Raw genomic sequence first — 14,971 nt, forward strand, 5'->3', positions numbered from 1 at the left:
CAGCAGCCAGGGGTGATAACAATCTAGAAAGATTGAGTTTTTCAAAGAGACTATCTTTGATTTCTTTTTAAGATGCAAAGAGGTCCAATTTAAGACTGATAATTTCCTTCCTTCTTCAAAATTTCTCTAGTTAATCGGTGGGCGTATATTAGTTTCCATAAAAGAAACATCTCCTTTGGGAGGTAGGGGCAGCCCAGAAGAGTTTTATCCAACTAGCTGTCGCTGAAAGATTCACGAGAGCCTTTTGTCACATCTAATAACCTGCAGCTTTCATACAGTGCTTAGGACGGGACCCCAGACCCCGGGCCAGCCCAGCACATGCCCCTGGAAAGAACAGGGGAGTCAGGAAATTAGAAGTACCCTGCAGTGTTTGGATTGGCTCCAGATTTTGTTTCTTTGAACTTTCTAAATTGCCAAGTATTATGATAAGTGAGTCCATGTCTGACAGGTCTTGGTATTCTAAATCCCCATGATCTTACCAACCCCATATATTTTTCTGTCTGGAATGCATATCCAGTCTTCCTCTTTAAAATGGAGAGAATCATCAACTCCCAGTTATGAGAGGTGTTCCGGGAGACTGAAACCAATAACAACTGTCCACAAGGGGCCAAGCGTATTCTGCCTTTTAGCGGGTAAAACATGTCTCTAGTTATGGCATTAGATTCTTCTCTGGACATCAGCCTTCCAGAAGTAGAGTGAATGGAGTAACAATGCTCCCACTTCATAGCTCAGAGAAGGGGAGAAGGCGGGTCATTTTTACTTAGCACATACTTGACCTGAAGCAAACTGATTGTATTAAGGCATTGAAGGGTGGCAGGGATTCTGTCACTTGGGTGAGGAGTTTCATCTGCAGCATCATGGAGATTGCTGCCATGGATGAACCATGTCTTGAGAGAGCCAGACAAAGTCTTACTATCATCTTGGATGAAAACCAGAAGACAATTAGCAATGTTCATCACATTCATACCATGAGGAAGCTGGAGGGAGTTCAGATCATATGGCCAACGTCCCTGTCCCAAAAGGCCTTGACCAATGAGATTTGTTCAAGACCGAGCAGAGCAGAACATAATCGAATCTGCCCAGACCTTGTGGGCCAAGATGCACACAGGAGAGACTGCAGGCAGTGGGCCAATTAACTCGAACATGAAAGAAACCATGAGGACTCACAAGGGGCAGTGTTTACAGAAATGAGAGGAGAAAAGAGACAAGAAGCGGTCAGCAATTGAAAGTGGAAGGTGAGGAAGAGAAGACGCAACCGCAGGGAATTCCAAGGTGCTCGATTTGAATGACGAAATGGAGGCTAAAATCAAGACAGAAAACACAAGAAACGCTGTGGAATCTGAAGGGAGTGTGGTTGTATTTTGACAGTTCAAGTTTGAAAGGCCTATAGGTTATCCACACAGAAATAAATGGAGCATTTAGACAGCAGGTGTCAAGAAGTAGATTTTAAGTCATGGCCAAGCCCACTGAAGGAACAACAATACTTAACGAGGGAGTATGGTATAAGGAGAAGTCCAAGCGTAGCCCTTGAGGGGCTCTCAGTATGGAAGTGGGGGGAGTGGTGAGGAGGAAGGAAGGGGAGGAGCAGTCAGAGTAGGCGAACCAGAGACAGAGCACCAGAGCAGAAGCCAAGGAAGGAGAAATGGTATATGTCACAGAGCTGGATACAATGGAGACTCAGAAGAGGGAAAAGACCTGCCTCTTAGGAGGTCTTTGCATTAAGACCAGGGAGAAATCGTAATGGAAAGCCTGGCAGCGATGGTGTCATGGGCGCACAGCAGAGGACCAGGGACAGGCTGCTGTGAGTCCTTGAATGTGTGGGCAGAGGAGGCATGTCTCCCTACAGACCTTTGCTTCACTGCTTCATTGTCTGGGCTGCTGTCTCCCAGAGATCCCCTTGGCTTCCTTGGCTCAGTCCCTTGTTTCCTTTGGGTCTTAGTTTGAATGTCACCTCTCATCGAAGCCACCTCTGACCACCTTAATACTGCCACTGACAGCCGTCTCCATTCCTATCCATGTACACACATACGTCCTTGGCATTACCTTTTCTTTTGTCCAGAGCACTTACCACCTTCTAACAATACTGTCTCATTTGCATATTTATAATGTTTATTATTTGTTGTCAATCTACCCCCCCCCCACCCCTTGAATGGAAATGTCTGTTAAGGGCAGAAAATCTTACCTATTTTGTACACTGAAGGGTTCCCTGGCCTGCAGACATGACCGCTTCAATTTTCACAGTAAGGTAAGAAACAGGTCATTAGCGAAGGAGAGGATAAGGGAGGGGATTGACGGGGATTTGAGGAGAGAGGAGAAAGAATGACATTATATACTTGGAACAAGGTTGCAGTGAGTGTGCCCTGGACTTGGGGGTGGCTGCCTGGGGTCTCAAGGGACCGCTTGAGCTTCACAGCCCCGAATGTGGAGTGAGCGCCATTGGTGTGCGGAGTGGTTTTTCTGTGGCTACACTCACATCTCTCTCCTTTGATTCCTTTAATCTTCATTCCTTACTCATCACTTGACTTCGGCAAGGACAGGTGCATAAACAAGCTTAGCAAATGTTTGCTATTTGGAACTGAGGTCTTCAGTACTTAAGGAAAGGATTTAGAGGAAAGCCTGGCAGGCAATGGCAGTGGATCTGAGATTCCCAAGTGAGCTAAGAGGTGAAGCAGGTGGCAGTTCTGAGACCCTCTCCTGTGTCCCTCTCCTTTATCCCAGTTCTTCTCCTTTATTGTGATAGACACGGTGTTGGAAGGGGGGAAGGAGGAAAGAATGGAAGGGATCTTAATGATCACCTCCCCAAAACTGAGCAAAACCAAGTGCCTGTGTTAGTCCCTGAGTGGTAGTGAAAGACTCCATCAGCGACTCAGACTGGGAGCGGCCTCTGTTCTGGGGCTCTCAGGCCTGCACCTCCGACCAGTAACAAGCCCAGTTTACATGGCCTTCTGAAAGACTTGAATCACCTCATCTGTTGTTTCAGCTTCTGTTGGTTACTGTCAGCATTTGTCATATGGATAATAATAATAATAATAATTGCTACTATTTTTTGAGTAATTATTATATGCCAGTCACTAGTTCAAGGGCTTTATGTTTATTCATTCATTTAATCCTCCAAAGAAACCCATTTTACAGATGATGAATTTGAGGCACCTGAATTTCTGCAATACTCTATCAGTCTCTCTGAACTCAGTCCAATCCATCTTGTCTACATATTTACCTTTACCAACAAATTTCCATTTCTGGGATCTAAATGTATATTCCCTTCTCCAGATTTGAAAAGTATTTAGCCATTGTTTCATGAAAATTTTTTTTAATGTTCATTTATTTATTTATTTGTTTTGAAAGAGGGAGAGATAGAGAGTGAGCAGGGAAGAGGCAGAGAGAGAGGGAGACACAGATCCAAAGCGGGATCCAGGCTCTGAGCTGACAGTACAGAGCCTGACACAGGGCTCGACTCACTAATATTCTACCAGAGTGAGTCTCCTTCAACATTTAATTAAAATACGCATTGTGAGGTGCCTGGGTAGCTCAGTTGGTTAAGTGCCAGACTTTGGCTCAGGTCATGCTATCAAGGTTTGTGAGTTTGAGCCCCGTGTCCAGCTCTGTGCTGAGGGCTCAGAGCCTGCTTCAGATTCTGTGTCTCCCTCTCTCTCTTCCCCTCTCCCACTTGCACTCTGTCTCTCTCTCTCTCTCTCTCTCTCTCTCTCTCTCTCTCAAAAATAAATAAGTAAACAAATAAATAACAAAATAAAATATGCATTGAAGTGATGTCAACAAAATGGTGGGGTGGGAAACCTTGGACCCCCTTTCTTCCCAACAAACACACTAGTTCAGCAACAATCCACTGACAAATCTCCTTCATGAGAAATCCAGAAACTCACTGAAAGCCTCCAGCATCCTGGAAGAGGACGAAAGCAAGCTCACTGGAGCTGGTTGGGAGACTTAAAACACCTTCTCCCAAGAATCTCTGCCTGTGGCACAAAGCCATAGGATCAGGAAACGTTGGTCCCCCTTGCTCCCAGCTTCATCCTGGGGAGGAAAGGGTTGGTTTGTGTGTCCAGCATCCAAACTTTACAACTCTCAGCTTCTCCCAATGGAAGGAAAGAGTCAAAATCCATGGCTAAGCTGATTCATGGGGACCTTCTCCTGTGAAGGCTGGAGAAGATGCTGCTTTGTCTAATGAGCAGACACCAGCCCAAAAAGCCAAGGAAAATAAAGAATCAGTCAAATATATTCCACACCAAGGAACAAGGCACATGTCCAGGAACTAACCCTAATACAGTGGAATTATATGACTTACCTGACAGGGAACTCAAAATAACTGTCATAAAGATGCTTGCCAAGGTCAAGAGACCAATGTGAGAATCTCAACAAAGAGACAGAAAATATTTTTTTTAAATATCTAGCAGAAATCATGGAGCTGAAGAGAATAAAACTGACCTGAAACACTTACTAGCGGTGTTCAAAAACAGACCAGCTCAAGCCAAAGAAAAGATCAGCAAACTCAAAGACAGGTCATTGGAACTAATTCAGTCAGAGGAGCAAAAATAAAGAATGAAGAAAGCTTCAGAGACTAATGAGATACCATCGAATGGGCCAATATACAAATTATAGGAGTTCCAGAAAGAGAAGAGAGAGAAAGGAAGAAAGCTCATTTAAAGAAACAATGGGCTGGAATGTTTGGGTGGCTCAGTTGGTTAAGCATCTGACTGGCCCTGTTATCTTCATGACCTCATGTTTCATGAGTTTGAGTCCTGTGTCAGGCTCTGTCCTGACAGCTCGGAGCCTGGAGCCTGCTCTGGATCTGTGTCTCCCTTTCTCTCTGCGCCTCTGTTTGTGCTCTATCTCTCCCTCTTTAAAATAAAATAAAAATAAATAAATAAACATCAAAAAGCTTTTTTTTTTTTTAAAGAAACAATGGCTAACTACTTTTCAAATCTGGAGAAGGGAATGTACATTCAGATCCCAGAAATGGAAATTTGTTGATAAAGATAAATATACAGACAAATGTGGAATGCTGAGTTACTGTAATAGTGGTGGTACATCACTTTTAATTCTCATAAAAATAAAGGACAAAAGTATTATAAATAACTACAACTAAACTGTGTTAGGTTAGCAGCATGAATAAAAATAAACTGTGACAACAGTAACATAAAGTGTTTGTGGAACTATGTTAAAGTGTAGTTTTATGGGACTGAACTTAAGTTGTTATCCGCTAAAAAGTAACTGTTATCATTATAAGATATTTTACGGAAGCCCATGGTAACCACACATAAAAATTACCTACAGAAGTTACACAAAAGGGAAATAGAAAAGAATCAAGGCATATCAATACCAAAAAAGCAACAAAACACAAAGAATGACAGCAAGAGAAGAAAAGACAATAAGAGACCTGTAAGACTAGCAGAAAACAATAAAGTGGCAATAATAAATACCCGCTATCAAGAATTACTTTTCATTTAAATGGATTAAACTCCTCCATCCATGAATATGAAAATAATACCCATTATATGCTGTCTACTAGAAACTCACTGTAGATTTAAGGACACACATGGGCTTAAGTGAAAGAATAGAAAAGGATATTCCATGCAATGGTCAACGGAAGAGAACAGGGATGGCCATCTTTGTATTAGAAAAGTACCCAGGGGGCGCCTGGGAGGGTCAGTCAGTTGAGCATCCAGTTTTGCCTCAGGTCATGATCTTGCGGTTCATAGGTTCAAGCCCTACATCGGGCTCTGTGCTGAAAGCTAGCTCAGAGCCTGGAGCCTGTCTTCAGATTCTGTGTCTCCATCTCTCTCTGACTCTCCTCTGCTCACGCTCTCTCTCTCTCTCTCTCTCTCAAAAATAAATAAAATATTTAAAAATTTTTAAAAAAGTATCCAGGTACGTCAAAAACTGTCACAAGAGACAAGGAAAGATATTATGTAATGATAAAGGGGTCAATCCACTAGGAAGATATTGCAATTATAAATGTATAGGTACCCAACATTAAAATACCTGAATATACAAAATAAACATTGACAGAATTGAAGGGAGAAATAGATAAAAATACAATTATGGTAAAAAACAACAATACTTCACTTTCAATAATGGATAGAATATTCATACAGAAGATAAAGACACATAGGCCTTGAATAACACCATAGACTAAATGGGCCCAACAGGCATGTATAGAACATCTAACACAAGAGCAACAGAACACATATTCTTAAGCACACACAGATCTTTTCCAGAAGATCACCTGTTATGTCACAGAATAAGTCTTAACAGCTTATGAAGATTGAAATCATACAAAATATTTTTTCTGATGACAATAGAATGAAATTAGAAATCAAAGCAGAGGGAAAATTGGGAAATATGCCAATATTTGGCATATACACATTCTTGAGTAACCATTTGGTAAAGAAACAAATAAAAAATGAGAAAATAAAATTCAAAAATGCCTCATGATGGATGAAAATGAAAATACAGCATATCAAAACATATAGGATGCAGTAATAGCAGTGCTAAAGGGAACATTCATAGCAACAAATATCTACATTAAAAAAGGAAAGATCTCAAATTGACAACTTAACTTTATACCTTAAGTAGCTAAAAAAAAAAAGAATAAACTAAGTGCAAAGTTAGCAGAAGGAAGGAAATAAGATATATTAGAACAGAAATAAAACAAAACAACACCATGAGTTAGTTTTTCCAAAATATTAACAAAATGCACAAACTTTTAGCCAGATTAAGCAAGAAAGAACAGAAAGTATCAAATAGATAACATTAGAAATGAAAGAAAAGATATCACAATGGATAGAATATAAATAATAAGAATCATAAACGACTACAATGAACAATTATATGCCAAAAAACCTGAATAACCTAGAAAAAAAATGAAGAAATACCTACAAACATAAAACCTACCAAGACTAAATCATGAAAAAACAGAACATCTGACCAGGCTTACAACTGGTATGGAGGTTGAATCAGTAATCAAAAACCTCCCATAAAGAAAAGCCCAGGACCAGATAACTTCAATGGTGAATACTACTAAACATTAAAAAAAAAAAAAAAAAAAAAAGATGTACCACTCCTTCTATAAGGCCAGCTTTACACTGATATCACAGACAGCCAGAAAAGAAAACTGTAGGGCATTATCCCTGATGAATATAAACACAAAAATCCTCAATGAAATACTAGCAAACCATGAAAGGATCATACACCATGACCAAGTGAGATTTATCCCTGGGATGAAATGATGATTTAGCATATGAAAATCAATTAATGTGATATGCCACGTTAACAGAATAAGGGATAAAAATTACACAATTGTCTCAATACATGCAGAAGAGGCATTTGACAAAATTCAGCACCCTTTCATGTTAAAAACTGAGCAAACTAGAAATAGAAAGAACCTCAATATAATAAAGGCCACATTTGAAAAACTTGATGCTAACATCATACTCACAATGAAGAACTCAACAGTTTTCCTCTACTATAAGTAGCAAGGCCAGTGCCTGCTTTTGCCACTCCTATTCCACACAGTACCGGAAGTCCTACCCAGAGCAATTAGACAGGAAAAAAAAAAAAAAAGAAAGAAAGAAAGAAAGAAAGAAAGAAAGCACATCCAAATCAGAGAAGAAGAATTAAAATTATTCTTGCTTGTGGACATTGTGATCTTATATATAGTAAGCCCTATAAACTCCATTAAAGAAGAAAGTCATAAATAATAAATTCAGTGAAGTTGCAGGATACAAAATCAATGAGCAAAAGTCAGCTGTATTTCTATACACTAAAAATAAACTATCTGAAAAGGAAATTAGTGAGACTATCCCCTTTAAAAATAGAACCAAAAAGAATAAAATACTTAAGAATAGGATTAACTAAGGAGGTGAAAGATTTATATACTGAAAACTAAAATGCACTGATGAAAGAAATTAAACAAGACACAAACAAATGGAAAGGTATCTGTGTGCATGGATTAGAAGGCTTAATACCCAAAGCCATCTACAGACTCAATGTAACCCCTATCAAAATCCCCATGCCAATTTTTCAAAAATAGAAAAAACAATTTAAAACTTCATATGGAATCACAAATTACCAAATAAATTTCAATAAAGAAGAACAAAGCTGAAGACATCACATGTCTTAATTTTAAACTATATTACAAAGCTATAACAATCAAAACAGTATGGTTACTGGCATGAAGACCAATGTAATAGAATAGAGAGCCCAGAAATGAGTCCACGCATATATGGTCAACTGATCTTCAAAACGGGCACCTGGGTGGCTCTGTCAGTGAAGCATCTGACTTTGGCTCGGGTCATGATCTCATGGTTCATGAGTTCAAGTCCTGCATCAGGTCATCTTGAGCCCCCCACTTTGGGTGAGCATGAGCCCCGCTTCTGGTAAACAAACAAGCAAACATGTGTACCACTTCAGGTGAGCATCTCTCTCTCTCTCTCTCTCTCTCTTTCTCCCTGTCCCCATCTCCTTCTCTCTGTGCCTCATGGGATTCTGTCTCTCTCTTTCTGCTCCTCACTCATTTGTACCCTCTGTCTCTCTCTCAAAACAAACAAACAAGAAGTATATTAAGAATATACAATAGGGGAAGGATAATTTCTTCATTCAACGGAGTTGGTAAAACTGCATATTCACATACAAAAGAATTAAATTTTATATCATATACAAATCAACTCAAAATCGACTTACATAAGACTTGAAACTATAAATCTCCTAGAAGAAAAGGTAGAAGAAATTCTTCATGTCATTGACCTTGGCAATGATTTCTTGGATGTGATTCCAAAATCAAAGGCAAGAAAAACTTTATACTAAGTCAAATAAGCTAGTCACAGAGAGACACTTCATGATTCCACGTATATGAGGCATCGAAAGTGGTCAAATTCACAGAATCAAGGAAAAAAATGGTGGTTGCCAGGAATTAGGGAGAGGAGAAAATGGGGAGGAGTCAATGGCCATAGAGTTTCACTTAAGCAAGATGAATATAGCCCTAGAGATCTAGCTGTATAACATTGTACCTAGAGTCAACAATACTCTATTGTACCTTTAAAAATTTGTTAAAAGGGTAGATTTCATGTTAAGTGTTCTTATAACAATAAAATAAAATAACATAAAAATATATATATTCCAAGCCTTCTAAAATGGACATCCAAATTATCCACAGAGTATTTTTACATCAGGCAAGCAATGCTGACATTAAATAAAAAGTCAAAAATATGTTTGGTCTAATATATTTCTTGTGGCCAAATTTATAATCTACAAAAATTCTGTTTTGTGAGCTTCATGTGTATTCATTTATTTGTTTATTTATTTTTAAAATATTTATTCATCTTTCAGAAAGAGAGAGAGCATGTGTTTGTGAGCATGAGCGGGTGGGGGCGGGGGGTAGAGAGAGAGAAGGCAGAGGATCTGAAGCAGGGCTCGAACTCCTAAACTGTGAGACCATGACCTGAGCCTCAGTTGGACACTCAGCCAACTGAGTGATATGAAGCTTGTGTATATTTTATAGAACGCGTTGAATTAGAAGAAATTTCCATTATTTGACCATGCTGGACCTATACAAATGAAAATACATTGCTGGCTGTAGTATACAATATAATGTTCTATGTCCTTTTCTAAGACTGAGTACAAATAGGCTATTAAATATTTACTAAGATAAAATCCACCTAGAATTGATGATGCAAAACCAAGTGCTTAGCAGGGCAGAGATGAGCAAATCTCTTGTCTTTCCTGATGTTTTCTTTCCCTCTTTCCTTAAAAGATGTTTTCATTCTAAAGTACGTTAGTTTCATTCCAAAAGCTTCAATATCTCTCACTCCTCCCTCTCCCCACCTATGCTCATACTGTTGCCATTGACTGGAATGTCCTCTCTGTCCCTGGGCCAATCACGACCTATTTGTCCCCTAGTTCAAAGGTCACTCCCCTGCAAAGACTTTGGTGTCAGCTTCCAGTCAAACAGGTGGGACCCCCGTCTTCCTACCTCACACACGTCTCTGTCCAGCACTTAATTCTCATGTTGTAAAGATTGATTAGTTGTCTAATCAATCAATTAGTTGTCTACCTCTCCCACTGGGGTGCAAACATGAGAAAACTGTTTTTTAATTCTATATTTCAGGGCTCATCTTATGAGAAGCAGTATTCCAAATACAAACATCTTTTTTTACACCTAGTAAGCGGAATGTCTCTAATTTTGGAAGCAAAGTCAATCTCTACTTGGTCTTTTACTGACATATTGTTTTAATAAAAGGCTCTAAACACTTAAGATTTTCTTCCAAGAAATCTGAGGTAAGACGATGTTACATCCCTGACTAAAGTGGGATCTTCCCCCCCTTCTTCTTCTGTTATTGTCAGTCTATTTTATGTGCAAGGAGGGCAATGTCTTGTCCTAGGTTATCAGACAAATGAGCAGTAGATCAAGCTGGAGCTAAAAAATACTTATTTTTTCTGTACTTATTTGCTTAGACAAAAAAGAGTCATTGAATGTCTTCTATGATCCAAAGGTTCTAGTAGGCTGATATATTTATCATTCATCAACCATATTTCTCTTGCCTTATTGCTTTACTTTTATATTAAAAATTTTTAAGGCTGAAACATACCTTAAAGTGTGTCTACAGTGGTGTGAGAGCAACAAAATAGAAGTTGTATTGTATGTGAAATTGTATATTAAAGGTAATGATAGAGTGAGCTCCATACACGGCAATTAGTTTACAATGTGCTCCCACAAATGCACTCAGACCCCATGATTAATGCTCCCTGGAGCATTCAGTCCCTGTAACTAGCTCTCATTGTACTTACCAGAACCCTAGTCTCCCAGGATATTATGATAAATACCATGTTGGTTCTAATATTGCTCTAAGTGATTAGGTCTGGGTGTGAGGGGGTGGGGAGATGAAATGGAGATAAAATACGAAGCTTATGTGCTGGTTGCTTAGCAAGGAATCAAGCCGGCAACTCTTAAGTGAGGTTTCAGGGTGCCATAGGGTCATCTCCGTCCAACATCCCCCCATGCTCAGTCTGTGGGGCTTATAATGGGTTATAAGTGCTGTTTCAAATTGGCTATTTGTTGGGTGTGTCTGAAAGCTAAACATCAGAAGGAGAATGAAAGGAAAAAACTAGTTTCCACCTCCCAAGAGCAGCGAAGTGTCTGGAACCTCACTGCTAGTGCCCTGGGACAGCCCTGAAACAGAAGAGGGCCTATCAGAGAATTACATCATCAACAGACAGCCCCGTTTGTTGATGGGACTTGTGTGTGGCCAACACCACTGACTCCATCCCCTCAGCAGGAGACAGATGCCATGATTTGAGAGCACCAGCCGTCAGTCAGTATTCACTGTTGTCGACTGCATATTTGTGTCTCCAGAACTCATCTGGTGAAGGCTGCCTTATGCAAGAGGCCCCGAGAAGGCCAGGTGGGTCTGGTTGCCTCTCCCTTGCTTTTTTCTAAGAGAACCCAGTTGGCTACAAGATTGCTTTTCAACTGCTTCCTTCTAAATCCATCAACTTTTCTCCATATTTCTCAATATAAAAATTACTGGTAGAAGAGAACTGAATGAAAGCCATATTTTGTTGAACTTGTTGAGCATCTAAAAGACTTCTATCTCATAAGGAGAAGAAAAAGGGAGAGGGGGAAAGGAAAGACAAAATAAAACTGGAGCCTCCTTTCAGCCACTGAACTAAGAGTTCTCTGACTTAGTCATTCAACACTCATTTCCTGGGGGCCTGCTATGTGTCTGCTGGGCAGCTGGACACCTTTCTCAGGTGTCAGAGAGCACACAGCGGAGACTAAGGCACTGGTGCCACCTGAGAGTTACTTGGGACCTGCGCCCCAGTGACATGTGGGACCATCACATCCAAAGGTTGGAGAAGCTTTCAGGGGATGTTGGCTTTTGGGTACAGAGGAGAATCAGGGCAATCCACCAAGGTTAGGGCCATGAAGAATGGTAGGATTTCAGCAGGAAGCACTCACTCTGTGACACTGGGAATCGGGTCTCATTCATGCACATTCCTACATCCAACAACAAGTGTGCACAGCAGGTGCTCAAGAAACATGGCAGGACGGATGTTTGGGGGAAGAGGGCAGCAGTCGGAGCAGCGTGGTGGTGACAATGCCTGCCCCAAGTCGAGAGGTCTCTGGTGATGTTGGTGCTTGCCAGGCTCAGTGGGGGTGGGGGTGGGGGTGAAGGCCATAAAGGCAGAGGGGGGTTGGATGCTCTCTGAAAGGTGTAGAGATTTCTGGAGAGGGAATTGGCAGCCATTAAAAAATAGAGTAACGTGGTCAGAGTCGAGTTTCAGGAAAATTAATCCAGTCACATTTAAAACACGGATTAATTCATAATTGCATGCCTCTAAACATCATTTCACGTCTCTGGACTTCCCTTTCGGTATTCCATGCAAGAAGGTTGCCCCCTTCCTGGGCTGTACTGTGATGTGTGACCCTGTCACCACAGGCTGCCCGGAATACAACTGAGCATTAACTGCCCCAGGGGAAAGGACGAAAGGCCCCTCTGGCCAGGCGAGAGCGCCCCCTTGAGGCCCGCCTGGCTCTGGAGATGCTCTTACCAGTAGTCCAGTCTCAGAGGGACAGTCTCCAGGCCGCCAATCTGACAGTAAGGCTCCAGGTTGGAGAGTTCATACAGCTGGATTTCACGGTTTCTGTTCAAAGGTCACACACAGCTGGAGTAAACTTAAACTCCTCATTTCACTTTGGCAAAACACACTTTATATTCCACGGGTTCCACAAAACAGAGACCCCTGGTCAGTAGAACACCTGTCATACTGAGCAACCCCTCTAGCTGAACCTGAGGTCTCCCTCCGACATTCCACCATCTGGGGACATCTCTTCTGTCTGCTTCTAAAATGGCCTGTCCTGTCCTTCTCCATCGGAAGGCTGGCACAGGCTGCAATGATATGAGCTCGGGACCCCAGCAGCAGGGGCGTTAGATCCCGGCTCACTACTCAGCCGCTCATCTGTGAAATGGGGATCCTACAGTGCCTGTGTTCAGGAGAGTTACATGAGAGGATGTGGGAGAAAGTGATTAGTCCAGGACTTGGGATTTCTTAAGGGCTCAAAATGTGAACTGTTGTTTACTGCATATAATAAAGATCTACCAAGTGGAGAGCCGAGCCTCTTTTTGTAGACTAAGGAGTTAACTCGGTGCTCCTCCCCTAATGTCCCACCTTTCCAGCCTGCACCCTTGACCCCTTCCCTCCTGCATTAGCCTGTCTACCTTGGAGCTGACGGTAAGTGTTAGCATAAAATACCTGTTGGCATAAAACAAACAAGGGTCTAAATTCCAAAGCCTTGTCTTTCCCTCAGCATGAAATGTCTTTTCTTTCCCACCTCCTTTTCACCTGCCCTGCTTGCCTGGTGTCATAAGCCTTGCCTCATCTCTGAATTGTCAGCTCAGATTCTCTCGTAAGCGACTGTGCAATCTCTGAACTGCTCCATGCATTATAATTAAAAAAAAATTATGCTTTTTATTTATTTTTTGAGAGATAGACAGTGCAAGCAAGGGAGAGTCAGAGAGAGAGAGATACAGAATCTGAAGCAGGCTCCAGGCTCTAAGCTGTCAGCACAGAGCCCGATGCGGGGCTTGAACCCACAAACCGTGAGATCATGACCTGAGCCGAAGCTGGATGCTTAACCGAGCCACCTAGGTGCCCCAAAGACATGATAATTAAATTATCAAGTATGGCTTTTAAAATCAAACTGGGTGGAATATATACACCCAGGTTTATTGTTTTTTAGTAAATATTAATTATATAAATACATTTTAATATATTAACGAATATATTTTAATTATTAAATTTAATTGTATTTAATAGCCTCGATTATCTGAGGTTGGATTAACTGTTCATTAAAGTGGTTGAAGCCCAGGAAACCAGGGGCCTCTAGAGGAGAGCAGGTGGAGAAGGGAAAACCCCCCAGTAGGCCGGGCTGTCGGAATTCCTTTCAAGCTCCGCCCCTTCACTTGCCCCCAGAGCCCAGCACTTAGGAGTCTGGGTCCTCCGTCTCCGGCCCTGGATGACAGTTCACATCCCCGTCCTGGCACCCTCACCCTCGTGCTGAACTTGCTTTTGTTTTATGGTCAATTTGAAATTTTCCCAATTTCCTTCCCACCAAGCCAAACCCCCTTTGCTCAGGCCATGACTAAGGTTGACCAAGCAGCCCAGGATGGTACCCATTCATTTTCCTACATTGCCATGAGCAAGACCTTCCCAGCCCCTGCCCCATTCTTCTGAGGCTCTTCAGCAAGGAGCATCATTGTCTTTCTGGGTTTTTTTTTTTTTACTAGGAATTTGAATTTTTTTTAATAGTTTATTGTCAAATTGGTTTCTATATAACACCCAGTACTCTTCCCAGCACTTTGGACTGAATTTTAGTGGATAATAAAATAGGAATATTAGGTTGAATCTAAAATAAGATGTGCTAAAAGATCATATGACTGATATTTTCCCCATCTGGCCCATACTTTCACTCTGGGAGTATTCCAGATAAAGGGCCTCTTGTCCGTGTTTGAGGCAACAACATCATTGCAATGGGCCAGATGAGGCCATAACTTTGCAAACTAGCTTTGATTGGAATCATGAGTTCCAGCACTTTTTAAAAGGGCTTCATGACTCTTAAATACCACAAAGGCATATGTGTCTGTGTAAACACACATGAAAATGGGTGTCGAAACACAACAACTGTTTACTTCCAGTCAAAGAGCCGCAGGCACTCACCCAGTCCCTATGATCAGCTTGTTGTACTGGGGCATGCTGATGACATCCGTCACCCACCTCGGCTTCCGGCCGATGGACTTGTCCTAACATGTGGAGGAATGGAAATAAACAGAAATACGCCTTTTTAATGATAGGACAATTTCATAAGACAATAGGTGTGCTTAAAGTTATAGTTTCTAAAACTGTGATGTTGTCCTTCAGGTAGAAAGAACTTGCTACATGGATTCAAAGAGCCACGTTT

General features: G+C 41.2%; 1 protein-coding gene across 1 annotated transcript in view; it reads right to left on the reverse strand.

The window, feature by feature from the left end:
- LOC115290823 (WD repeat-containing protein 49-like) overlaps window positions 1–14,794 on the reverse strand; it is a 96,190-nt gene extending 81,396 nt beyond the window's left edge. Inside the window, exons 1-2 of the mRNA XM_029938625.1 lie at window positions 14,731–14,794; window positions 12,565–12,657 (exon numbers count right to left, since the gene is read on the reverse strand). Coding sequence (XP_029794485.1) covers window positions 12,565–12,657; window positions 14,731–14,765 — 128 coding nt within the window. The 5' untranslated portion in view covers window positions 14,766–14,794. The remainder of the gene's footprint in view (window positions 1–12,564; window positions 12,658–14,730) is intronic.
- Between the last annotated feature and the right edge of the window lie 177 nt (window positions 14,795–14,971).

The sequence above is a fragment of the Suricata suricatta genome, chromosome 4 (genome assembly GCF_006229205.1).
Source record: "Suricata suricatta isolate VVHF042 chromosome 4, meerkat_22Aug2017_6uvM2_HiC, whole genome shotgun sequence".
In the NCBI taxonomy this organism is placed as follows: Eukaryota; Metazoa; Chordata; class Mammalia; order Carnivora; family Herpestidae; genus Suricata; species Suricata suricatta.